A 26,785-nucleotide genomic window follows, 5' to 3' on the forward strand; every position below is an offset into this window, starting at 1 on the left:
GGCCACTGCAGCCTTCCTCCTCCTCCTCTCCTCCAGAACGTGAAAGCTCCGCTCCGCTCCCGCCGGGCACCGCAGCTTTCCCCGGCGCTGGAGCGGCCCTCGGCCCGAGCGGCGCCCCCCGCCCCGGGGCTGCCCCGCCGCGGGGCCACGGCTGGGGCTCGCCCCGGGGCCGAGCGGGGCTAAGCGCCTCCCCTCGCCCCCGTCCCCCGCCCCTCCGCCAGCCCTGCCCCGCCGCCTGGCACCGCCGCGCCGGCCCCGAGCGCTCCCCGCGCCGCCGCTCCGCTGCCGCTGCTGCTCGGCCCGGCCGGGCGGGGACTTGGCAGGAACTCCCGGGCAGAGAGCGAGAGTGCCTGCCCCCGCTCCGCTCCGCTGTGGCTTTTGGGTGGAGGAAGGTCTGAGCTCGGCCGAGGAGCAGCAGCAGCCGCCGCCAACGGAGAGGAAGAGGCAGAAGGGGAGAGAGAGAGACGGAGAGGCGGCTGGAGCCCCCCAAAGTACCCCCCCATCCCTGCACTGCAGGCTACATTTCCAGCTTCATGGGCAAAGTGTGGAAACAGCAGATGTACCCCCAGTACACCACCTACTACTACCCCCAGTATCTGCAGGCGAAGGTAGGGTCCGGCACGCCGGGCGGCGCGGCGGGTCTGGGGCTGGCCCCGCTCCGGGCGGCCGGACAGGGCCGGGCCGGGCGGGAGCTCCGCGGCTGGGGCACGGCCCGGGGGTGGCGGGCAGGTTGCACTGGGGGACGGAGACAGGAAAGAGCCGGCAGCCCCTTCCTGCCGCCCGCCGCCGCCCCGGGAGCCCCCGCCGGGCTTCCACCGCTTCTCCTCGCTCCCGACCGTGCAGCCTCCGACCCGACTCCCCTCTCGCCTTTCCCCTCCCGCTGTCGGTCCCTCCTCTTCCCCGGGGCTCTCGGCGTGTCTCCTCCTTCCCAACCACGTCCTCGGCCACCCCGCCGCAGAGTGGAGCGCTGCGGGCCGCGCTCCCGCTGCCTTCGCCCGGCGCGGCCCCCGGAACGCGGGCAGAGCAGCCAGGTTGGGCCGGCGGGGGCTGCCATGGCCGTGCCTCAGCCGCGGCGGGGGTGCTGTGACATCCCCGGGGGTGGCAGGGCGTGCTTACTGCTGCGATGGAGATGGCCGTAATTACAATTAAATACGGGCATTGGGGAAGCTGTCGGATTCGGGTGGATACTCATTGTCTGCGGAGTTGGACCTTTGTGAGCTGCCACCTCACAGTTTTCAAACTGGATTAAAAAACGCATTGAGGGTCCAGGTCGTGATGATTAATGTACACGGGTAGCTGCTGTTCATGGGGATGCTGATGTTAGTAGTTCCTGGTGGAGATCCTCCACCTTTTTCCCTTTCTCCTTCAAGGCTTTAAGGGCAGCCAGCCCCACTGCTCTAGAAGCATCATGCTGCAAACTGGCAGATGCAGAGGTGGTTGCATCAGCTGTCTGGAACATTTAGCATAAGCCTTTCCAACCACCAGTGACACTCCTCACAAATCAAAACAGACCCGTATGAGGCTTCCATGTGTGAACTTTTTTTAGAGGTTATTACCGTGGTATGGGTTTGGTTGGGATTTTTCTATTTTTTTTGCTATTGAACTGTCTTGCCTCTTTGGCAATCACAGGAAAGAATTCCCTTTATCTGCACACTTGATAGGCTCTTCTTTTTATTGTGTTTGTATTACTGTATTGTGAAATGTATTTTAGACTGCTTGGCTGAAAAATAAATTCCATTTGACAGCCATGAGACATTTTACAAGGCAGCAATGAGGAGGCTTTGAAATGTGCTTTCATATGTACAGAAATTGATAGAAATGTGACGAAGGTCTTTGGGTGATTTGAAATTACTAATCTGTTAAATGTGTAATCGACATCAGGCTAAAGATGGACAGACTATAGCCATTTAAAAATTTAGCTGCAGAGTAATCACTGCAGTAACTGTTTACATATATATTTAATATATATATGTGTATGCATATATTTAATGCATTATTTTAAAGAAAGGTGAAATGCCTAAAGGACAGCCTTTTGCATCACATAGCTGTAAGACTGTATGTACATTCTCAAATGAAACAAATGTCTTTATGCAGAAACTTTTGCCCTCATGGTTTTGTGTGGCAATTGTATGTTACAAATCAAGTACATAACGTGGAATATATATAAAGCAGTATCACTTGGCTGCTTTGACCTGTAAATAATTGAAGAGGGAGATAAACTCTGATAGCTTATAGTAGTTAGTAAAGAATGATCCTAGAAATCCATGATCCTATGAGAAAACATGATGGACTGTCTTTTGAAAATGTTTCCTGTACAGATAATTTAATATTGATTTGTTTTACAGTCAATGACATCTTCAAATTGCCTTGCAGTCTTTGCTATAAAATTATACAGCCTGACATTACATTGCTCTGTTTCAGCAGAGAAAACACAGAGCCATTTGACCTACACACATGAAATGAAGTATCTGAGATCCAGTGAAAGTTTCCTGTTTTCAGAGATCTTGATTTTATTAAAGAAATAAAAGAAAAATAGGTGTCTTCTTGGTATAGATACAGGGACCAGTGACTGTAGGTTTTGGTACTCAAGTATGCAGAATCCAGTAACATAAGCAATCTTCCCACCATCGATCCCCTCTGGACACGTAGAAATATTAATTTAATTCATATTTTTTAGCTGTTCTGTTCTTTGGGCCCTAAAACAGCTCACTGTCCACTCTATGTCCACTCTTTCAGTAATTCTGGAGATATCTTTGGGTTTTGTTAAACACAAATGATAACAGAGGTGAATTGCCTTTGCTGAATGAGCAATGGGTAACAGTACATGATTATACTGGGGGAGGTAGGAAAATCTCCTAAACCAGAAGTTCTGCTTCTCATCTTATCCTTATTTAAGTAAAGATGGAAAATCTGCTGACTAATAATCTGCAAATCAATAACTAGGAGGTGACAGGAATTTCTTGAAGATGGATTTTTCTGCAGAGTGCTCAAAAATACTCATTAGATAAATTGCATACATTCCTAGTGGCTCTTTGGGTTAAAATGTTGATGTGGTCAACTATTTAAATTGATATTAATATGTTACAGATTTTAAAAAACAGATTTTGTATTTGACTGTTATGATCTTCACAGTCTTATTCATGAAGTATTCAAGCTGGTTCAGTGATATATTCTGTGAGGAAATATAAACATTTGCTGTGATTCAGCACCTCCCTTCCTCTAGTCTTAGGGAACTCAGCATCAAAAGAGATTAGTGAAACCATGGACTTAAATGAAAAGAACAAAATTACCATTGGAAGAAGACTTAAAATGAAATATCATTATGGCAATGAAAACAGTTTGAAATGGCTTCAAGTTGAAGCTTGTAAAACCTTCATTTTTAGGACAGCTTTTACTCTGGAATTATATGCTTGATATATTTGGTAAATTTTGTATCTTCTAATGAGTGTGTGCTTTAGGACAGTTCCTGTATTGCAGCATTGTATGGCTTGTCAGAAAGCATCAAAAATATTTTCCAAGTTCAATGGATGTTTCTAATGGTTTAGGTGCTTTCTTTAACCATATTTCTGTAACATTGCTTTTCAAGTTTCAACGCAGTTGTATCTAATTTCTGTACTTGAAGCTTTACTTATAATTGAGAGATTTTGTATTTCAACATTTTGGAAAATTATTTCATTAATATTTCATGTGTTCTACTAGTGCTTAAAGGCCTGTCTGCCCAGGAGTAAAACCTGGCTGTGCCAGGCAAAGTATTTTAATATTTAACAAGACAGAGTACACATAAACAAATACAAATGTGTAGAGGCATGTTTAGGCCACAGTCTGTTTGCTTTGGTCAAGTGAGAAATAAAAGTGAGTCTATGTTTTGTTTTCCCATATCGAATGGAATTCAGGGTTACAATGCACACAACAGTTTACAACTAAATTGTGACAACTACCTGTATTACTGGTATTCCCTTGAAGAGTGTTGTGGCAATATGAGTAATTCCACTAGTAGGCTTCTGTATCATAAAGGAAAGCTCTTTGTGTAAGACAGGGTTCATGGAAGATGGCAACATTTCCTATAGATAGCATGGCTTACCTAAAATGTAAGCATTTAGTAGTCGTAGATAATACCTGTGTGATGCTTGAATTCTAGTTATTTTGTATGGTATTAGGTAACAAAACCTAGAACTAATGAAGTCTTGTGAATCTTGCTAAATTGCCTTCGAGTGGGCTTTGAACTTTGTCATTTGGTAGCTGCAAAACTGCTGCTTTGGCAGCTCTGAGAAGAACCAGTATTTCTAGAAGTTGTGTGGGTTTGTAGGCAGGACTGTAGATTGATATTAACTGTAGTGAGCAGGCAGATTCTGCCATGACAAAACCTTGTTCTCAGGTTGATGAGAGCAAACTTTAAAATGGGAACACTTAATTTTTATCCAAGCCTGTTGATGGCAGAGTAAGAAGGAAATCAGTTAACATTATTAAACCAGGTAGACTTGAAATTGTCTTATCAGCAGACACTGCATAAGCTGCAGTTTAGTGTCAGTATATGAAATTAATAGACCGATGTAGAACCTTCAGCTTCTAAAGCAGAAGAAGTAGAACCTGCTAATTGTTTGCTGCTTATGTGTACCTCAGCACTGCATTCCTCACCAAGCACAGGTCTGTCGTCCATTAAAAAGTTTCAGGAGCTTTTGAGCTGATTTTCATCAGTATCAATGATTACTAATTATGATCACTTTAGTTAGGTTTATTCCATATGCACTAAGACTGCAAAATCTGTACATAGTAAAAGACAAATTTACAGTAAAGGAGAGTATGCATGTTTGTAATGTTGGACAGAAGCAATTTGCACATTTTATATTCTGGGAAGTTGTGTTCATTGTCCCTAGTTGTGAACTCTTGGCTGAGCTTAGAAATTCACTGAAATAAAAGAAAAACACAGGTTAGTTGCAGGCAAGCTTTTTGTCTCCACGCAGTTACCTGATCCCATTGTCCTCCTCAGCTTCTTGAATGTGTTCTCTCTCATTCCAGACAGGCTGGAGGTTTATTGTGCAACTATGTAAAGAATTTCTTCCAAAAATGGACTATACTGTGGAAGGGAAAGAATTTTAAAAATCTACCAATTTTAAGAAAAACTTGAGCATTTTGGTGGTAAGATAATCCCTCTGACTCTATAGAATTATTTCAGAGGATGGAAAATAGAGAGAAATGAAGAGTATTACCTAGAAAGAGCATTTTCTGTTCTTCCAAACATCCCAGTCCAAAACTGAGAACATCTGTTTACATCCATACATCAGACCAGTAACTTTTTTGTCACTGGTCACAGTGATTGTTCTATGTAATTCTTCCAGCCAGCTTGTTTTGTGAAGGGCATCTCTATCCTTGTCCCAGTTATAGCTCCTTTGAACTTCGAAAGTTTGGTTCAGGTGGCCTTTGATGAAATATGCCCTTTGTGAGGTATTTCTAGAAACTCTTGCTGGAATAATGCTTGTATATTCAAAAGCCTCTCTAGAAATGGGTTGAGCAAAGTTCATACAATGTTCTGCAAGAGTTCATATCACGTATTTTTGTGTACATCATTGTAACTTTCTAAAGAATTCTGCTAAAGGAACATGAACTGTAGAAACATTTCACACCACCATCATCTCGAAAACTGGCTTCATTGAAGTCAACATGAGTCTCGCCTTTCATTTCAAATAAGAAAAATTTACTAGAATCTTGATTTATTGTTGGGTTATGCTGATCATGCTTAATTTGGAGGTGATTGGCAATGCCCTGGTGGTCATAATCTTCACATCAGAGGAGCAAAAGTTAGGGAGGGCAAATTAGACAGTGTGTGATTGGGGCTGGAATCAAAAAAAAGCAGCAATGGCATCCATAAGGTGTGTTAATTTTGTAATTTTTTTCCTAGGGACTCTGTTAAAAAGTTTTTAAATAGCCACAACCTTCCTCCCTGAAACCTCCTTATAGAGAGGGATGGTATATATATACATGTATATGACTGAATTTGCAGATGACAAAGTTAAAAATATTTTCTCCACTCAATCAATGGTGGAAATTACAGGTTCTTATTGGCTTTGTAGTTTCCAGAAGTTTGAGACTAAACTCATCCCTAGAGTACCCCATACTTGGGGCTTAATTTGATACTGTGTGATTTGCGTCATTTAACAAATGTCAACAAAATCTTGGTCCCTCTTTGTGATTCTGTAGTAACTTTACTGCAGACATATGAGCAGATCCTGAGTCTGATGGTCTTATGGGACTGACATTAACAGAAAAGTGATAAACCTACATATGACTTGAAATAGTCTTGAGACGTTTATTCAGGGCTGTTTTTCTTTTGTATTTTGATTATTAACCCCCTCCAGGCACTGGGTTTGCAATTGTGAAGTTTATAACCAGTAGGTAGGCAACAGCTGTAAGAAGCCAGAATTACACAATGTCTGATTTGTGCTGGTGTATTTTCTAGCTTTACTCTCAGCACAGGATCCCAAGGCAGTCATGAAAGGTATGCAATAAGTTTGTGTGGGGAGAAGCTAATTTTCTCTGTATAAAACAGTTCTTTAAAGTATGTTTTTTTCAAAACTCAGCTGGTACTCTTCATAATGATAGTAGTTGGTTTTTTTCTCATTACTTTTACACCAGAATTGAGCATGCTATATACTTCTAAGTCCTTTGCTTCTTGTTAGAGAATAAGTCTCTAGGTCTCACTCTCAAGGATGAAATTTCCTTAGTAAACTTCTGAGCTTCCACTCAATGTTGAAAGAACAAAGAAAAGGTAGGCAAAATTATTCATGTTTTCCAATGAAGAATAATACAATGTAGTTAAGCATTGTTTTCTATAAAACAATGCCTTTAATCAATATGTCTTTTTAGTACATACATCAAAAAAACTCCTTGGACACAATTTTTCATCCACTTTGAAGTCTGAGTAGCAAAGTTTGAGCTATCAATGTTGATAGTAGATGCATCACTTGGAAAGGTAATTGATGGTACTAACACAGTACTCCTAATGAAAGAAATGGGATTGTGATAGTAGTAAAGAAGTTTGAACAAAGGTGTAGTAACAAATTGGAAAGTATATCTTTGTACAGTTACATATTTCAATTTCAATCTTCCATAATCAAGAGCAATTAACAATGATTTTAAAAAATAAGTTTTTCATTAAATTATGCTTTTGGTTTGAGACATAATCCATTGAAGATGTACGCTCAGATTTAGCTAAAATTACATACTTATGTTTTCTTCAATTGTATAGACTTTGTGGCTTGTGCAAAGTAGTGTTCACAACTATTTCTGCTGGAAAAACTCCTACTTTGCTAAAAAGTGAAAAATGGTGGAAAAGTGTGTTGATAAAAATCTGTTCTATTTGAGTTTAATTAATTTCATTCAAAACAGACACAAAACAGATTCAGGTCATATCTACTGTGGTTAAATAGATTATAATAATTTTCTGACTTCATGCATCTACCAAGTCTTCCTCAGCTGAAAATATCAAGATCTGCATTGAAATGTTATTTCAGTAAGTTCTGAGCTGAATTATGTTATCTCAGTATTGGTGAAGTCAGAGCTTGGACGTGGGTAGGTATAACCAGATACAGGGCTCACTTGTTCCATGGTAGCTTTTGGAGCACCATGTTCTTGTTCACAGTCTGAGATTGTAAGAGCACATTTAGTCTCAGTTGCTCCAACTTGATGAAAACATTTCAAAATATATTAAAGCTAAGGTTTTGAAATCTCATGTAAGGCCTGGGAGAAACGCTTCAGAATCATTCCAGGTAGATAAACAGAGCTTACTGATACAAAATGGAACAAAATGTCTTGTGCATTGAGAGGGAAGTATTGAGGTTTTCTAGAGAGGTAGAGTGAACAGGCTTCACTTTGTGGGTTTTACAACAGGTTAAGAAGTGAATTCCTGTGCTTGTCTCTTGGCAACACACACTGACACAATTTCCACAGCAGTTTATAGGCTGTGGTAGTATCTGTGACCTCTTCTATCCCTCAGGCCATAGCTACATAATCACTTTAATTTTACATAACTATTCACAGCAGCCAAAAAGGGCAATCTTGTCTTCCCCCATTGCTCCCAGCAACCCATTCTTCCCCCTGTGCTGGCCCTAGCATTTGTATGATTGGTCAGTGAGCTGAATCAAGAAACCAGTCTGGCTGAAAGCTAAGCCCAAACCCCCCAGCTGCAGTACCTTTTTACAGTGGAGCAACTAATGAGATACTTAAGAAGTTTGAGATTTGCATGGCTGTGGGTGAAGTTGTCTCCAAAAGAAGTCCACCGCCTTGGGTCTCGCTTTTGTCTCACGCAGTGGGGCTGTGGAGCTTTTCTGGATAAAAAGTTTTCTGGGGCCTTGGCCAGCAGAGCTGCTGATTACACATAAATTTGCTGATTACACATAAATGCAGATAACTGTTAACACTTTTTTTCTATGACTTATCTTCTTTTTTGTTGTTTTAAATTGTGTTAGATGTTGGTGCACTAAGTGTTAAAAAACCTTTTGACTCAATCTTTCATTCTTAGGACCAATGATTGTGGAGGTAAGTGTGAAATAATTTGCTGAGAGGGCTTAAGTTAGGTATAGGCCTGGGGGGAAAGAAAGAATCAAATGTAAATGAAACTTCCAGAGGCCTTGTAGCATAGTGTTACATCTAACTTTCCATTTTCAGCACAGTGCAACATTGATATTTTATTTCATTCTGGGGAAAGAGGGGAGAAGGCTGGCACTTCAAATTAGCAGCAGCTGCAGAATTAAGACAAGGGTGTTAATGACTCATTTGGAAAAGTACTAGCTAAAACATTCTGTCTCCTAGAAAAAACATTAAAGAAGGGTTTATGATACAAACTTGGAATTTTGTGAATAGTGTCAGCGACCCTCTGGTTTCATGTGGATAGCTTTCCTGGTTAGTGACCATTTGCTTTTACTATTGCTCATGAAAGTGAGGAGAATACATGGGGACATATTGGAGGGGGAAACATGGATCCTATCAGGGTCAAATATTCCAGAGTGCCTCTTACTTCTTTTGACCCAGTCAGTTGTCCAAAAGCTCAGATTATTATTGTCCCAGGTCGCTGGAAAAAGGGCTATATGTAGTAGTTTCTGTGATGCATTTGAATAAATGACAGAGTAGTCAAACTCCAGTTTCCCTGAACACAGGAAACTTGGATCATAGGAGCAGTTTCTTTGTTCGCAGTCCCAAATTTCTTTCCCCAGTTTACTATTCTCACTGCTCAGGCCTTTTACTGGACTGTATTCACAGTGTTTATATTTAGGCTGTTCTCTACTCTTTCCACATCTGTATTTGGGTGGGGTTTTTTTTTCCTTTCTTTGATGAATATGGGTATTTCCCTGTTTTTTGCCCAGCTCCTACAAATGGTTTTATTTAGAAGAGCAGGCTATTTTAAGGAGAGAAGGCTAAGGGGAGATCTAATTGCTGTCTAAATGTATCAAATAAGAATGCACTGAAAAAGTGGAGACAGACACTTCTTGGAGATGCATGGGGATAGGATCACAGGATACCAGGAGCTCTCTAAATCAGCCTTCTGCTCAAATCAGGTTTGTCTAGAAGATCAGACCAGGTTGCTTAGAGCATTATTTGGTCTGTTGTAGAAAGTCTCCAAGGATGGAGGTGCAGAGCCTCTCAGCACAACCTGTTTCAATGCTAGCTATTCTTGTAGTGATTTTTTCCCCCTTATTTCCAGTCTGAACCTCTCTTTTTTCAACTTAGGCTCATTGACATGTAAGAACCTGGGCCCTTCTGCTTGATAACCTTCTCATAAATTTCCATTCGATAAAAGGAAAGCTGCTATTAACTCCCACCAAAGCCTCCATTTCTCCAGCCTGAACAAACCCAGTTCCTTCAGCTTTTCACAGAATGTGTGATCCAGCCCCCAGCTGTCTTGACAGTCCTGCACTGAACTCGCTCTGGCTTATCAGTGCCATTTACTGGGGGCTCAGAACTGCATGTGGGATCCTGAATGGAGCCTTTCCAATGGGGGGTCGTCACCTCCCTTTCTGAATGCAGCCCAGCAGGAGCAGCAGAGCAAGCTGCTGGCTTGTGCTTGGCTGGCTGTGTGCCACAGCCCCCAGGTCTGTTCCAGCAGAGCTGCTCCTCAGCCAGTCACTTCTCAGCTGACATCATTTCAAGGGTCTCCTCCTTTACAGGTGCAGAACTTTGCACTTCTCTGAGGTAAAAATGTTGAACACACCAGTCACAGTATGATGACTGGTATGCTCCACTTGGTCTAGGCATGACATTCACTGCCCTCCCCATGTCTACAGAGCTGTTAGTTTTATCCTAAAGGGGAATAGGCAGTAGGATGCAACACAGGGACACAAGTTAGGACACTAGAAAATTGTAATTAGATATGAAGAAATATTTTTTTCACCATAAGTGTGACCTGAAGGTATTGAGAGAGGTTCTGGAATCTCTCAGAGATGGTAGAAAACTCAACTGGACAAGGTCCTGAGCAATCTGCTCTTGGAGGGAAGTTGGACTGTATGACCTCCAGGTGTCCTTCCCAAACTAGTGTGTGATTCTGTAAGGCTGGACCTGGTAGCCATCCATCAGCATAAGAGGCTCTACAGAAACTGTTACTGTTCCTTCCACGCTCCATCCTTGTAAGCTGTGCTGTGGAATTTGGAAAGGAAAGGTATAGAAGGAAATCCCTTTTTCTCTTTAACAGAACATGCATTATACAAATATGCAAATGACATTTCAATAATCATAAATCATGCAAATTCCCTTATCCCATTTTAGCAAATATCTTGTTTAAGCTGCTTAAAATTTGAGGCTTTAGGTTTGTCTATTTATTTTTCTCCTGGCAGAAGATTATAGTGCTACCAAATTATGCTGTAAATTGTGACAGACTTGTATACATTCTCATACCAAACCAAACCACTTTTTTAGGCTGACATTTCTTGTTCCTGCATCAAATCTGAATGTGTTGATAAGTTTTTGTCTGGAGCATGGATGAAAAATTAAATAAAACAGTAATTAACCCCCAAATCTTGTCTCTTTCCAAGCAGACATTTTACAGAGGTACAGCGGAATACTGAGGAAGGCAGTATTCTTTCTAGTAAAAAAATTGCAAGAATTGACATGTTCCTATTGCTTTTCACTAACAGTTCTGCTATATTTCACATGACTTTTCTTCCAAATTACAGTAAGTTCATCAGCTGCAGGAGCTATGGATACGTGAAAGGCTTCCAAAGCCACCCACCCAACTTCTTTAGCTCGCTCTGCTTTTATTAGCACTTCTTCCCAGTGTCTTTTATATACTCTCCCCCAGATTTTCTAGGGATTTTCAATGGCAGGTATAATAATAGGAACTCACATGTTCCCAGATCCTGGAGTTAATCTTAAATATGCTGCTTTTGCTAGATCTTAAAAAAAGTAAAATCACAGCTATGGTTGTCAACCAGATTGGTGATGAGAAAAACATGTAAAACCCACCAAATGTCAGTTCATTTTTACTCTGCTAACTGAACTGATCATAGTTGTCCATTAATTCTGAAAATAAGGTTTCTTGTTAGGTGCCAGAATAAATTTAGGGACCCAACACTGGACTAAGTTGGCCCTAAGATGACTTTCATTGCCAGAAAGTCAAAGATAGCAGCATTATCACTGCAAGTCATTATAACTTGTTACCAAAGAAGTTACCAGTTGAATACTTCTTTATTTTTTTATTCATCCTGGAGTGTTTATCTTGAAGGTGACTGGGCTATCCAAATATAGAAAAAAAAAAAAAGTGCAGATTTTTCCAAAAACATAGAATTTTTTTAGGAAAAAATGAAGATATATTTGTGTATTGGAGTTGTCTTTGGTTTCAGGAATTTTAGATGCTATTCTTGGAATTTTATTTAGTTGAGGCCTGGGATCAGGGAGAAGTGTTACCAAGCACGTAATTCTTTCACGCTGAGTAGTTTTGCTACTTTCTGGGAGAAATAGCAAAATACCACAGTAAAAATGAAGAATGACAAAAGTTTACTTTGCCACGTTGCCCCCAGAAGAGGCAGAAAAGCAATTACCCATATTTTATATTTGTTGCCCCTTTCTTTCTTTTAAAAATTGAAAGTGGAATTCTATGTCAAATGAATAATTGAATAATGATTAAATGAATAATAGATATATTTTTATTCATATGAAGTATAATGGGTCATTTTCCATGCTTACACTCCAGTCACCTCTGTCAAGGTTGGTTTAAATGGCTGCTCTTTTACTGATATTTATATGAAGTTTAGAAATGTGTATATGCCAAACAGCAGAACTCCTGGTATTTCTGTGGCACACCTTTTAAAAGTAGGAGTTTATCTGAGTGCTGCCTTCCAAAATGTATTCTGTCTTCTCATTGATGGAAACCGTGCTGCTGTTGTCATCCAGGGAGGATGCTGCACATCCCAGTGCTCTGGTGGTGGTTGTATACAGGCATTTTTAAAATGTGTTGGATATATAGACTAGCTTAGATTTACCTACCAGTTGTTAAAAAATATTAATTGTTGGTTCAGTTGCCTTGATTGGCTAGTTACTGTTATTCTTTGATCTTTGAAAATGTGGTGCCTCCTCTGCATGCTTCAAGTAATTTAGATATCAGGCAACTAGTGAAGTATGGATGTGCCTGTATTATTTATAAAATGATCTGGGGTTTTGTCTGTGTAATGAAGGCATTCATGTGTAAAATGGGCACTAGTTTGTGATTTTTTTCATAAATTAGGATCTCAGTCCTTCTCTTGACACTGATACTGAGCTCCATGTATTCTTTAATTTAAATGTCCCTAAAATCTAGTCTTTGCAGAAAAATCATGCACCAGAATATTCTTTTTATGTCAAGAAATAATAAACATAATCTTCAGTTAAATATTTATTTTATTGCAGCCCCCCATTTTTCAGTTTAAATGATCTGGAAAATTTCCAGACCATACCAGACAGCTTGTAGCTTTAAAGCAGAGCTCAGGAGCCTCTGGATGCCTTGGAGACAGAGGAAAGAAGGCTCACCAGTATTAAAGGTTGTGTACAAATTTGAACAACTCTGGCTTGCCTAATTATTGGAGGATGTTGGGAGACTGAGCTGGGATTTCTGGGAGTAGAAAGCTGAGAACTATGTCTGGGAGTGACAAATGTTTCACAGTTTTAGTGAGAATCTTTTGATGATTTATACTTGTAGGAATAACATCTGGAAAAGAGGAAAGGAAATCATGTCTCAGAATGCCACTGAGAGAGATAACAGCAGAGAAGCAGTCTGGGTTCTGTAGTTTTATTTAGTGCTGGCCTCATGGAAGTGACCTTTAGAACTACTCCCTGTTAGTCCTTGCTGCCACATTGAGGCCCAGAGCCTGGTCTGGAGAGAGGTGGTTCCATGGGACTGTTCCAGTTTGATTTCTCTGCCCCCAGCACTGAGCTTGTCTCTGGAAGTGCTTACATAGGCACTGAAAAGCTGGCTGTAGACCTGTCTCTTGAGCCTTGTGTTGTCATTTGAGACGGGAAAAGAGGAAAAGGTAGCTGGAAAGTACAAAGCCAAATGGAGGGAAAATGTAAGGAAAATTAATTTTGAAAGAGGAAAATTACTGCAGGGAACAGATAAGGGAAAAGAATAAGTGAAAAGAGCAGAGAAGGGCAGAAGCCAAATTCAGTGGAGAGGCTGTGGCACGTTTGCCAGAGCATGGCACAAGAAGGCACATCCAGCTGCCAGGCCATCCATAGGGAGTTGCATCTCCAACAAAAGGAGATTGAAGGCAGTATTCTGCAAGAACTCAGTTTGGGGACTGCTAAAGTTCAGCAAGAATAAAAGGTTACTTTTACAAAAACAAAGGATGATTTTGGAAGGAACAGACAGACAAGACCTCTGGGTAAGGCCTTGTTTTATACAGATTGTGAGAGGACAAAAGGTGCTCCTGGGGCAAATGTGTCAGTTACCTTTGCCCCTTATCTGCTGCAGTCCTGATGTGATAGTGGATATTAAGTTACAGAGGTAAACTTCTGAGAACTGAACAGTTTGGTGTTTCTTTTTACTTCTTGTAGTTTATACATTTGTTTTCTTATTACACTGAATTTAGAGTAAATGCAAGAACTTCCTGAACACTCTCTCAAGCGATGGGGTAGTGTTGCAATTCTTTTTGATATTTTATATGTTCATAAATTATCTTATCCTGATAGGCATGGCATGAATCTGAATCCAAGAAAATATACAGTATAGCAAAGACTAAATGGAGTTAGTATCCACTAAGCAGATAGGATATCACTGCTCCTAGCAGAAGTGGCTAAACAAAAAAGAAACCCAAAAGGCTCTCATCTCAATATAAGAGATCAGAGGAGTGTGCATGGGGAATAGAGCTCAGTTGAAATTATGCAATTTATCAGTCAGAGTGAAGCTTACAATTTGCAGTAATATATTATTTTGTCTTTAGACTTCATGAATGAAGAGAGACATGCTTTCTGGCATTTAAGTTTTTACTGCTCATTTGTGCTGTTTGTACTATGCCAGAACCCTTATGCATCCAAACACCCTGCTCTGGTCATGCGTCAGTCAGCTCAAGGCTATGGTCCACACTGCAGCTGAGGAAATCCCTGATTGGACTAGAAATAAGATTTTAGGCTGCTTTAGTGAGCAGAGAGGTGAGTTTTGTGTTTAAATTAAGATCACTTGGAGGAAAAAGCGAGACCAAGAGCAGGTTAGAAGTGCTCAAGTTATCACTGCAGAATAGCATTTGTAGTTTCTATATCTGAAATAGAATGATCTGTACATTTTAATTCATTTTATGTGAAGTGACCAGAATTAATATGTGTTATGGCCTTTGGTGGTGGTGGAGATCATGGTACTCCAAAGGAGTGGCACACAGAGTTTTTGTTTTGTGTCACAGTCTACCCTTGTGGAGTAACACAGCCCACAAAAGGGCTTCGGTTTTATGGGGAGTTGCAAATAATGCAGAGTGATTTTGCACTTTGTCCTGGAACTATAACTACATCCAAGCAAGAGAAGATCCTTTTTATTTTGTTCAGGTTTAATGACTCTGTTCTGTAGCTTTTGGTTTTCTTTCTTTTGAACGCTGTTTGTTTTTTTTTGGGTTTTTTGGTTTTTTTTTTTTTTCTAATCACTGGTTATATTGGCAATGTTAACACTCAAAAATGATAAAATCTCAGAGTTTTGCAGCATATAGTTTCATCCTGCATCTGTCTTGTGTGACATCATCCCCTGAGAATGACATTTGGCATCTAGTTCCTTGATTCTGACAGCAGGGATCCTTGAACGGTGACTGCTGTGCCAGCCCTGGGCACAGCATTAGCACAGCGAGCACTGGTGGAAGGCCAGGTGTGAGGATTTGTCAGGTGTTCTGGAAAACCTGTCCCCAAATAGTTTCAAGGGGACAGAGCTTTCTTCCTGAAAAAAATAGTGCCAATTGTCCAAAACAGCTTAATCCACTTTCAAAGCCAGCTAAACAAGAAAAGGAATTCTTCTTCTGCAAGGTGATTGGCTTGTCACAGCGTTACTTGTAGATGTTGTTAAATTTAAATCTGTTAATGGATGCACGAGGTTTCTGTGCCTGCTTCTTTCCAGGACGAAGCCTTAAAGGTTTGATGATACTGAAGTAAACATGCTGGAGTGTTAGAGAGTAAAAGCTGTCAACAGTGCAGAATATTGATGCTAACAAGATTTAGAGCTTGTCTGCACTTAAAAATATAATGGAATTTATAAGGAAATGTTTTCTGGAATTATTGAGCATATTAAATTCCCATATAGATGTTCATGTATCTACACATCCCTATCCAGGGTTATTTCAGAGTAGTTCTGGTAATTTTCCAAATGTAGACAAGACTTAATTAACTTGACTCAGTGTGCTAAACTTGTGTCACCTAAAACTCTATTAACTATATTGTCTTCTAATTAATGATTTTAATAGTTTTAATTATATTACTAAATCCAGCAATAGCAGAAGTAAATAAATGCACAATGAATATTTATTCACTTCACTAAGTGAGCATTTTGCCTGCCTGCAGTATTTGGGACTGGGCTGCAGAGCACTTGGCAGAATGCAGATGAGATTTCTCTGCATTCTTTTTGATGTCTCTTTTCTTGCGAATTATAAGTACTGAAATTTCACAGGTATCTTGGATTTAAATTTAAATTAAAAGGTTTCTAGGTTGTGCAGTAGTGCAAAACACAAGTAATTACTTGAGTATATCATAACTATATTAACACATTTAATTAAATACCAGGAGTTTTAGAAGTAAAAAGTTATATTATGCAGAGGAATGAATATGAAGTTGCTTAGTTTTATAAAAGCCACATTTACTATGATGCATATATAGATGTATATTTAATTTAATTACAGTAAATGTTGGCATGGGAGACCAGCTCTGCTCAGTTGTAGCCCTCCAATTAAAATTAGAGGGGAGTGGAGTTAAATAAGTAATGCTGAGTAGAATTTGACACTAAATACAGAAAAAATTCAGTTGCAGTGTGCAGCATGTTCTACTTTTGTGACTCTTAGAGACTTCAAAGAGAATTGTACATTTGCATCCCAGGGCAGAAATTGGCCGTGTGCTTGGAAGCATGAAATCTCTCAAGGTAGTACTTCATAACTATGGAATGTATCCCATGACTGATATGTAGCTAAGAACTGAGAATCAAGTTACACATTAGGAATACTTGAAATTAAATATTTTTCTAGTTAAAGAGAGCATTATGCTGGGTAAACATTCTATGATTTCTTTTTCCAGAGATGCATCAGGGCATAAATATACAGAGCATTTAAATATGTTTGTAGTTCCTGGTCCTTATTGGATTTTATTAATAATTCTTTAAGAAAAAAATAGTTTTTCCTTGAGTTAATTTATTAGAGTTTTATGTTTGACTCTTGAACTATCTACTTTTAATTTCTTTTTACATTCTTTTTTCATTCCAATTAAGTTTGGAATTTCTGATTTTAGGCAATTAATTGCCAAACATACCAACTTGTTCCAGTGAGAAGGGAGCAAATATCCCTAAAATCTTATTAGCATCTGCACAGAAGCATTCGCTAAGGCACTGTCAGTGGTCTTTTTAAAAAAAAAAAAATTACTGAGAACAAAAAATATATTGGAGAACTTTGTTGCATCTAAGATGTACAATAATTTGCTGGCTTTTCATTCTCACAGTGACCCAGACCCTTGCAGGTACAAGGGAGCTGTTCCGTCCTCAAGTGGATGCTCTTTCTGTACTGTCAGTTCCGCTCACTCTTCTGAATCCATTCCCAGTACAAGCTGAAGCCCCACACTGGACAGACTTAATGAGGGGTGTTGGACCCCTTCTACCTCGTTTTCTTCCCATGATACTCCTGCCTTCCCAGAGTGTTGTTGTGCCAGGGAAGGTGTTGGTTGTGATTTTGGCTAAACAGCTCTCATAGTTGGGGAGACCTTTCTCTGTTGCCTTTGAGCGATCTAAGAAATTGCTGAGGATCCAGCCAAACCTTCAGAAAGCAGAATGTTTGTTTGAAATGAAATGCATAGTAAAGGAAAAGCATAGTAAAGGAGAAGCAGATTTTCTTATATTTGTTCTTTTGTTTGATGTTGTGTTCCTGTGAGCCCAGGGTTGTCTCTGGAAGGAAGCTGGGTGTGGCACACTGGAAGGTACTTGGCAATTGATGCAGTTTATTGTTCCTTCCTCATTGTCCCCTTGGAGCAGGCTGGCAGCCCTGCACACGGGCTGGGCATCCATGCACAGTGCGAGGACTGAGGAGACTTTCGTGCCTCAGGGAAACCCAGGGCACAAAGTGCCCTTAGGGATAAGCAAAAGGGATAGTCGAAGTGATTTGTGTGATAATCCTTGGGTTTAAGGTAGATTATTACTTTTTTAAAACTTTGTTGCATTCATTGAGTTCAATATCCTGTGACTAATGGGTACTATTAGGGAGATCTGCAATGTTCAGAGATAATGTCAGGCTCATCGCAGACCTGATAAGGAGCAATGCAACACATTAATCTCATTGTCAGAAGACCTATATATACATCTCAGCTGCAACAGAGATGGTATTTTTTGCTAATACTTTATTTCTGTCAGTTTTAACAACCTTCAGCTCTGCATCACAATTCATAAAATGCTTAATCATGAAAACAGCATTTGGAAATTATTAATGTAGTTAAGAATATTCATATGATTAAAAATCTGAAGTTCTATCTTTGCAGATCAAATCCGAAGTATTTTGCCTGTCTTTACCAGAGCTCTGAATTGCTTAGATTCTGACAAGCACATAGATTAAAATGTTGATGTGCTGTACTTTGTGTAAATTTTTAGAAATATATAATTGGGGTTAGATAAATACTATACTGATTTTTCTGTTGTGTTGCAAAATAAAAGCCATTTACAAAAACTAAAATGCAGCAGCACTTATATAACAGAAACTTGGAACACTGTAAATTGTTTTCTTTCAGTAATAAATGAACTTTCTTCTTAAATTAAATTGAAGTTTAGGAATGCAGTGTTCTTTGTCTCATAATTGTCTGCCTACACACACTCAGTCTGCACTTCGAACAACTCACCACTGAAGAAGCACATGTCCTGTATTTTAGGTCTCAGATGTGTATTTTTGTAGTTGAAGATGTCTTTACATTAACAAAAATAACTTCATAATGATTATACATTAGAGCTAATGGTGCCAGTTTTACATTATTATATGCATACATACTTGTTAGAACATGAATAATATTTTCAGAGGAACCATACATTTCGTGGAACTTTTAAGTATTTTTGGCTCCCTTAAAGTCTTTAACACCACATTTGTTGAATATGCACTTTTTTGCCGACTAATCTAATATTTCCATTTGTTAGGCAGCGATGGATATGTTCTCCAGACAAACTGACAAAAGACAATAGATCAGTTCTCCACCCAGGGAAACAACATGATGTAAACAGAATATTAGACAAGGGCTTTAGAGGACAACCTATCAATCCGTAAAAGAAAAAGGTCAGCCTGGTATGATGCCTCTAACTGTGTTTCAGAAGAGGTAAATATAAAACTATAAAGACAAGCAACTGTCACTAAAAGCTAAGCCTAAAAAGCACGAGCCTCATTATCGTGCTGATCTGGATGAACCTTAAACAATGTTTACAGTAAGGTTTGGAGAGTTGCCTAGCACTAGTGTGTACACAATTAAACAACATAGCTGAACTTTTCTTTCATGTCAGCATACTGCTAAAAAGACCTCCATTGTACTCATATGATAGTCATTCTTGGAACTCACAATATAAACAAGAGGAGAGAACATTGACGAGTAATTCAATCCCATGCTGGCTGAGTGCATCAAGGGGCATAGCTGCATTTTCACCTGTACAGCTTAAGGAGTAAATTATATATACAAAATAATGGGGAGGGTATAGCAAAACCTGAACTCATTTTGGACCCGTGAACGTGTACCTGAATTTGGGAGTTGTAAGTATGGACTAATAGTTATTTTACATATTGCAAAATTAATTCTGATTGGTTTGGGCACCCTTATTTTTGTGACTAATAAGCATCCATGTACTCATCCTTGCTTTGGTGTAGTAACCTATGAAAGGCAAACACAAATTACTGAAGGAATAAAGGAGAGCCACAGCAACAAGCCAGTTGGTAGACTTTGAAAGTGAATAATCTGAATTGTAACTGCAGTTCAGCATATCATTAGTCCCAGAAATACTTGTTTTTCACATTATAACACTAGGAGTTTCCAGAATCACCAGTATTATTTTATATTTATTCTAGCTATCTTTATTTTTTTATTTAAAAATAAATTATTTTGGATATTTTTGCATACATATACATCATAATAGTTCTTGTATTGCTTGCAACTAATGTTATTTTTTCACTTTTTCATTAACTGGCCACCCTCAGTTCCTATTAAGCTGTTTATTTTTGTGCAGAGACTATACACAAATGAACATTTTTAATGAAAAACTTCATATTAATGGATGTGTGTAAAAATGGAAGGTAAAGTAGGATATGAATTTAAATGTACAGTAAGTAATGTAAGTTGTTGACTCAATTGTACAACAATTAATGAGATTGTTTGCAGTTAATGACACTACAGAAAAATGGACACTAATTGAATGGTATATGAAAAATATTTATCCACATCCAGAAGAGAACAGTTCAAAGTTTACAAAGAAATTTTAAACATAAATCACAGAATGGGTCAGTTTGGAAGGGACCAGAGTAGGTCATTTGGTCCAACCTCCCAATTTAAGGGGGATCATCCCAGAGCACATGGCACAGGATTGTATCCAGACAGTTCTGCAATATCTCTAGGGAGGGACACTCCACAGTCTCTCTGGGCAACCTGTTCCAGTGCTCAGTCACTGCACAGTAAAGTTTTCCTCGTGTTCAGGTGGAACCTCCTGTGCATCAGTTTCTGTCTGCCCTTTGCCTTTTGTCCTGTTGGTTGGTGCCCCTGAGCAGGGCCTGGGCCAACCTCTTGTCACCCTCTCTTCAGACACTGACAGACATTGATGAGGTCCCCTCTCAGTTGTCTCTTTTGGAAGCTGAACAGGCCCAGCTTCCCCAGCTGTTCCTCCTAAGAGAGATGCTCCAGTCCTTTAATTATCTTCATAGTCCTCTGCTGGACCTGCTCCAGGAGCTCCATGTCTCTTTTCCTGGTGAGCCCAGAAGTGGACACAGCACTCCAGATGTGCCTCACCAGGGCTGAGCAGAGGGGCAGGATCAGGATCAGCTCCTCTGACCTGCTGCCAGTGCTCTTCCCAAAGCAGCCCAGGATCCCATTGGCCTTCTTGGCCACAAGGGCACTGCTGCCTCAGGGACAGCTTCTTGTCCACCAGGATCCCCAGGTCCTGCTCCCCAGAGCAGCTTCCCAGCAGGTTGGCTCCCAGCCTGTGCTGGGGTTATTTCTCTCCAGGTGCAGGAGCCTGCATTTGTTTCAAATAGATAATGTTTTCTTTCAAAAATCCCTTTTCTTAATCAACACCTCTTGACCTTTGCATTCTGTTGGAATAGTACTAATCCTGTGCAATTTCAGATAATCACAACACTCACTCATCAGAGATGAAAACAAGTTTTTGTGTTATTTGCAGACTTGAAATTAAGGTGTTTAACCCATCCATCCTTTTCACTTTCACTGAGCTGTTTTTACTGCTCATTGACCAAAAATTACTCACACTCCTGTCTGAAATTGCAGTTTATTACAGTTGTGATAGAATAATTATATTCTACCCTATACTAAAGCTGATAATAAGAGGGAAAATAATAATTTTATGTTGTCAAGACCCTCAATCCCTCAGTGGTGAATAACTTTCAGTTTTCAAAAAAGGCTTCTCATTTATCTGGACAAATACTCAGCTGGAGAACACTGACATGCCAGTATTATTGCTTTAAAAATCAGAATTTAGGAGTAGTGCATGGACTTATGGGAGAAGTAGATAAAAAATTTCATTAGCAATCCTGTGGCATGTTTGCTAACAGCATTGGAAAGTGCTCCTCCAAGCAGCCCAATCAAGAAGTGAATGTATGGGGACTTTATTACCTTTGAAGTATATTTTCTTAAATTACTGTCCTTTGAATTAGGCTTTTCTGTCAGATGTAATAGTGTTAAATTGCCAGCTGTTGCCAGTACCTTTCCCTCATATTTTTAATACAAAAAGGTTCCTTCAGTATCTAATGAGTTCTTTCTTTTTAAATTAGATGGCTTTTTTTTTTATTCTGTGAAGCCAAAGAAAGGTCCTGGCTTGCGAAGTCAAATGACTTTGCAATCTTGGTGGCCTAGGTGCAAAAATTGATGGACAGCCCCTGGGTAGACCAGGAGAGGAATTCACCATTTGCTGGTACACAGCTTTGTGCCTGCAGGTGTAAACAAACTCCCTGTGGGGACACCCTGGGTCTAGACAGTGGCTGGTACTTAGGTGTGCAAGAATCATAGCAAAAGGAAATGCCAGACATAAAGGCACATGGCTGCTGCACATCAGTAAAGTCAAAGCTGTGTCCACTGTGCTGTGGAGAGGTTTCCTTGTGGGCTTTGGTGAAATTTTTATTGCTATTGGTAACATCACCCATATTAACTTGAATGGGCTTATGCCCAGCTATGGAGAGGGGAAAAACTCCAAAAGCTGTTAGAGTTCACTTTCAATTGCAACTATCACATTTCCTTTAAGACTGTAAGAATATAATGCTACACAGCATTTCTTGTGGCTGTAAAGAATTCTGCCTTAATAAAATTTTAATGTTTGCCAATATAAATCTACCTTCTTGTTGCTGGCAGGACATTATTTTCTTCTAATAATGGCATGCATTTGTAGCTACTCCCTCTGTGTACTGGTGTCAACAGTCCTGGTGCAGATCAAGGGTTGTCACTGCTTCCATGATAAATTTGTATTAACTACAGCCAGAGTGTATTTCATTTGTCATGTTCACTCATAAACTGGGGCTTTGCTCAATACTAGTTTATAGAAAATAATTTATATAAAATATGCTTCTCTGATTTTTTTATTATTTTAAGAGGAAGCTACCATCTTATTTGAATGTTATTCATCTTTTAACAGTGACTTAGCTTTTTAAAATAAATGAGAGGATGTTACCTGATGTTTCAAAACATGGGCCAAAAATCTTTATACTTCAATGATAATATGACTGGATGAATTTTTTAAGGCATTCACTCAAACATTAGTAAAATAAGTATTAAAATAAATATTAAAAATAAAATAGAAATAAAATACATCTTCTAGTAATTTTCTGGATCTAACTCGTGTTGCTTTAAGGTGCTACAGAATGATGAGGTCCTATTTATGTACCAAAAGAGGCCTAAAATGATACATGAGAAATGCCCAAGCATTGCACTGTTCCCTGTCCAGTTTCACAACTGTTGTGATTATCTCATTACATCTGATACATCCAGTTGCTGTACGTTCATGTAAAGATCATGTCAGCTACACAAATCATTATTTCAGTGGAATTAATAGTCCTGTGTTGCATCCAGAAATTCAGTGATATATGTTCACTTATTCATTGTTTCCAGGGAAAACTAACAAGAACTTGTAGACCTTTCTGCCCAACACACCCAGACGTGCAGGTTTAATTTTGTGCAAGTATTCTTTATTTGCTCAGTCCCTAACCACTGATGTGATTGGTAAGAGATAAATGAGGAATCCAGATACAAATCATACAATAGGCTTCCCTTCTAGTAATCCCCATAAAATCGTGATGCTTTACCTTTAAATTGTTTGAATAGTTTGGGGTTTTCTTTTAAGATAAATTCTAAGTACAAATTGCTGGAATGTTGCTGTTGTGAATTGTTACTGAAATTTACTGAATTTAGATTTCTTCAATTCTTTCTGAAAATTATTGTTGATTTTTTCATTACACAAGAAGCATGACAAAAGAGGCACAAGCCAGTTCAATTTGTAGACATTAAAAAATTACAAATCACTGTAATCCATCAAGCTAATTACGGTATTAAAAATTGACGTCTGCAGACTTCGTGCTTCCTTTTTTAACTTCTGCACAATGACAAAAATGGATGTGGTGTACATGTGAAGCAACATGAATTTACAGTCAGAAAAGAGAACTAATAGTTAATTAATGATTAACTATTAACAATGGAGTTAATAAACCTCTGTGGATGCAGTCCTTAAGGACTTTATGTGTCCTATTATACAGCACTGGGATTACTCATAGTAGTAGGGATTTGTTCTGGGACTTTACAGGGTTGCCACCCAACCATTTTGTGGCTCCCAAGATATGCAGAGCTTTTATAAAACACAGAAGAGCTGAAGAGCATAGAGAAAGTACTTCTTTATATGTAGCCAGGACATGCAGGTCTTATGGTGCCATCACATTTTAAACAGAACTCTCCAGTGCTTTCACTAGCAAGTTGTACTTGAGAATTGATGGCAAGAATATGACCCCGGTGTGGTGTGTGCTTGCAGGCTGAGCGGTGGTGGGAGGCCAGCTGTGGAATGTGGGAAAGTGGCTGAACTGCTGAAGTCATGCAGGGAATGTTAAATGTGTCTCCAGCTGGCAGGGAGCTGTGGCTTAAACACAAGCTCCAGGTTCTGGGTATTGCCGAGTGTTCCCGGCACCCTCGGCTCCTGCTGCCCTCAGCATGGTGCCGATACAAGTTGCAGATGGATTGAGAAGAAAATTAGATGCTTGTCGCCTTTTAGGGGAGTTTTAATGGCAAATGGAGTGAGGCAGTGAAGGCTGAAAGTTTCTTATTATGAACTAAGTGTTATGGTAGCACAACCAGTGAGAAATGTGCTCCAGAAAAGTTAATGCTGCAAAGAAAAAGAGCTCTCATATTTTTCTTTTAATCCTTGGGGTATGGTTCTCTTAGAGAAAATGCAATTCACCCCCCTTTAACAACCCACTAAATTCGGGGGTGGGGAGTGGCAGGGGGGTGTGTGTGTGTTCTCCTGCAGCTTAGCCAACACATTCCAGCTTCACAGTAAAAGCACCAGAGGCAGGGACCGCCACCTACCTGGCATGGCAAAGGGCACAGCAGGAGTCTGTGGGAGATGTGATGCAGCTCGTCCAGGTGGGCAGTTAGAATTTCCTCATGTCCCCCAGTATTCCTCAATCAGCAGAGCAGCTGCTGGGAATACCCCTGAGGGATATCTGCAAGTATTTTCACATGATTTCTTTATCATGCTGATATCACTTTGCATCAGCCCAGAGCCAATGAGAAATATGCTGGGACGAATCCTGCCAAGGTGCCAGTGAGGTGGCTGCTGGTCCAGGTGCACAGGCTGTGTAATTCCAGGTCTGTAGGGAGAAGTCTGTGTGGATATACTCTGTGTTCTCCAAAGGTATACAGAGAGAATGACAGGAAAGCTCAGAGGCAGCAACTGTGTTACGAATAACATAGAAATTCAGAGTACCATCTATTAAATATTATTGAATCAACAGTAGAAAATTGCTTATTACAAACTGCAGTATTTTACTGCCCAACCATGCAAGTGCCTAGCAACAGTCCTCCTCTGGAAATTCCTTGTTGCCTTCCTAAGGTTAATTTTCCTAACAAGATTACAATTTCAAATCATCAAGAGAAAGCACTGATGGGCTCTTTTTCAGCTTTTGCTTAGCTATGGGCTCCACCCAAGTGACTCTGGTCATAAGACATTTTCTTCTGTTACAGTCATAACTCAGGATGTGTCACAAATGCCATTAACATTGAAAAAGACACAGGCTGAGCCTCCTTATTTTTAATCCTGACCACAAGCCTCTTGACTCTGGATCAGTAACAGAATGGAGAAACATGAGAAAAATGCACTTTTAAACTATTCCTATGCAAGCAATAATTTAAGGGGGTTTAGGGATTAACTCTAGTGAATCTGGCACAGATGTCAAATACTACTTTCCCCATCTAAACATTCCCTCCTCGCCCTGCCTCTCCCTGCTCACACACCTCAGTGGTGGCAGCAAGGGGACACTTGCCCATGTCTCTTCTGTTCCCTGGAAGAGTTTGGCTCTGCCACTCAGATTTGCCTTGCTTGATCATATATAATCATCAGCACTGCCTCTTGGAGGAAGGTGTCCCCACCTTGGTAACTACCTAGGACCAGAGAGGAAACTGTGCTGTGGGCAGTGGGTGAGAGAGCAGTGCATCTGGGACAGACACAGAGCCTCACTGAAGAGAATCTGCTTGGGACAGGGGGTAAGGATACAGCAGCCAAGGGAGCACAGGAGAGCAGCAAGAGAAAGAAAAGCTTGCAAGCACATGGAAGCTCACCTTCCTTCTTAGTCTGTGCTATGGGAATAAAATTCTTCTCACAGTCAGGAATTGGAGTGCCTGAAAAGTAATTCTAGTGTTGCAGAAGGCTGAGGAAGTGTTGGGGGAAAGTTTTGCTGAGCTGAGATACCACGTGCTGTATTTGGAGCAGCTGAGGCTCAAGCATTCCCTTCTGCTCACTCTGCCAGACAAGCATTTTTGGCAGAAGAGCAAAAAGGACACCTGGAGGCAGCAATACCTCAAATTACTAGAGGCAGGCTTGCTCATCTGCCAAAGCCCAACTTGTAGTAAGAACATTCACTGCTCTCCAGTAGTCAACAGAGTCGTTGCTGTATGGTATCAATAGAAGCAGCTGGTGCAAGTAGAGGCTCTAAAGGAGATGAACAGCAGACGAACGTTAAGTGCTCGTAATTTGTGCTCCAAGGTCTGCAGCTCAGTTCAGATCAGTGTCCTGTAACACAGAAGATACATTGTAAGGCTAAAGCTGTGTTTGCAGATGTGTTCTTTTGTAGCAGTACTAACTTTGAGCATCTCTCTTTGTCTCCAGACATTCTTTCTCCCCACATTACCCCATCAACAATGCCAGCAGAGCTGTTAGTGGGGCCATACAATGAAATAGATCTGGGAACCAGTCCAGGTTAAAAATAAACAGCAAAAATGAATACTAGGAACAAGCAGGATAAGGGGGGAAATGTTTATGCTAGCATTGTTGCTGAAAGAAATTTAAGAAACTTTGCACTAGTGAATTCTCATTTACTATTGGAGAAAACAACTGATGATCTGCAAAGTAAAATGTGAGATCGATGTCCTGGCAGTCTGAGAAAAGCAATCACTATTATTATTTACCTTTATCTCTCACAAAAGGGATTATATTAAAGTGAGATACTACTGATTTATTACATAAATGTTATTGCCATATAGAACACTGCCTAGAGTCAGGCACTTCTGTAATCTGTAAGTAAAAATTGAGTTTCAGAAGTTAAATATTACTTTTATGGTACAGTAGAGGAAAAAGTAATTGTGAAACTCAAACTAGAATTAGGAGGTTTCTAGAGAAAATCCTGTGTCACAGTATTAGAGTATTTCAATCCTAGATTTTGTAGTCTTTGGT

At 40.0% G+C, this 26,785-nt stretch overlaps 1 protein-coding gene across 3 annotated transcripts in view; it reads left to right on the forward strand.

Annotated features, from left to right (window-relative positions):
* Positions 1 to 283: 283 nt before the first annotated feature.
* Positions 284 to 26,785, forward strand: part of RBMS1 (RNA binding motif single stranded interacting protein 1) — a 143,096-nt gene continuing 116,594 nt past the window's right edge. For all 3 annotated transcript variants that reach the window (XM_054277934.1, XM_054277937.1, XM_054277936.1), the window contains exon 1: positions 284 to 608. In XM_054277934.1, coding sequence (XP_054133909.1) covers positions 534 to 608 — 75 coding nt within the window. In that variant the 5' untranslated portion in view covers positions 284 to 533. The remainder of the gene's footprint in view (positions 609 to 26,785) is intronic.

Source organism: Melozone crissalis, unplaced genomic scaffold (genome assembly GCF_028551555.1).
Source record: "Melozone crissalis strain CALT ecotype California unplaced genomic scaffold, PUWL_Pcris_2 ptg000023l_1, whole genome shotgun sequence".
NCBI lineage: Eukaryota > Metazoa > Chordata > Aves > Passeriformes > Passerellidae > Melozone > Melozone crissalis.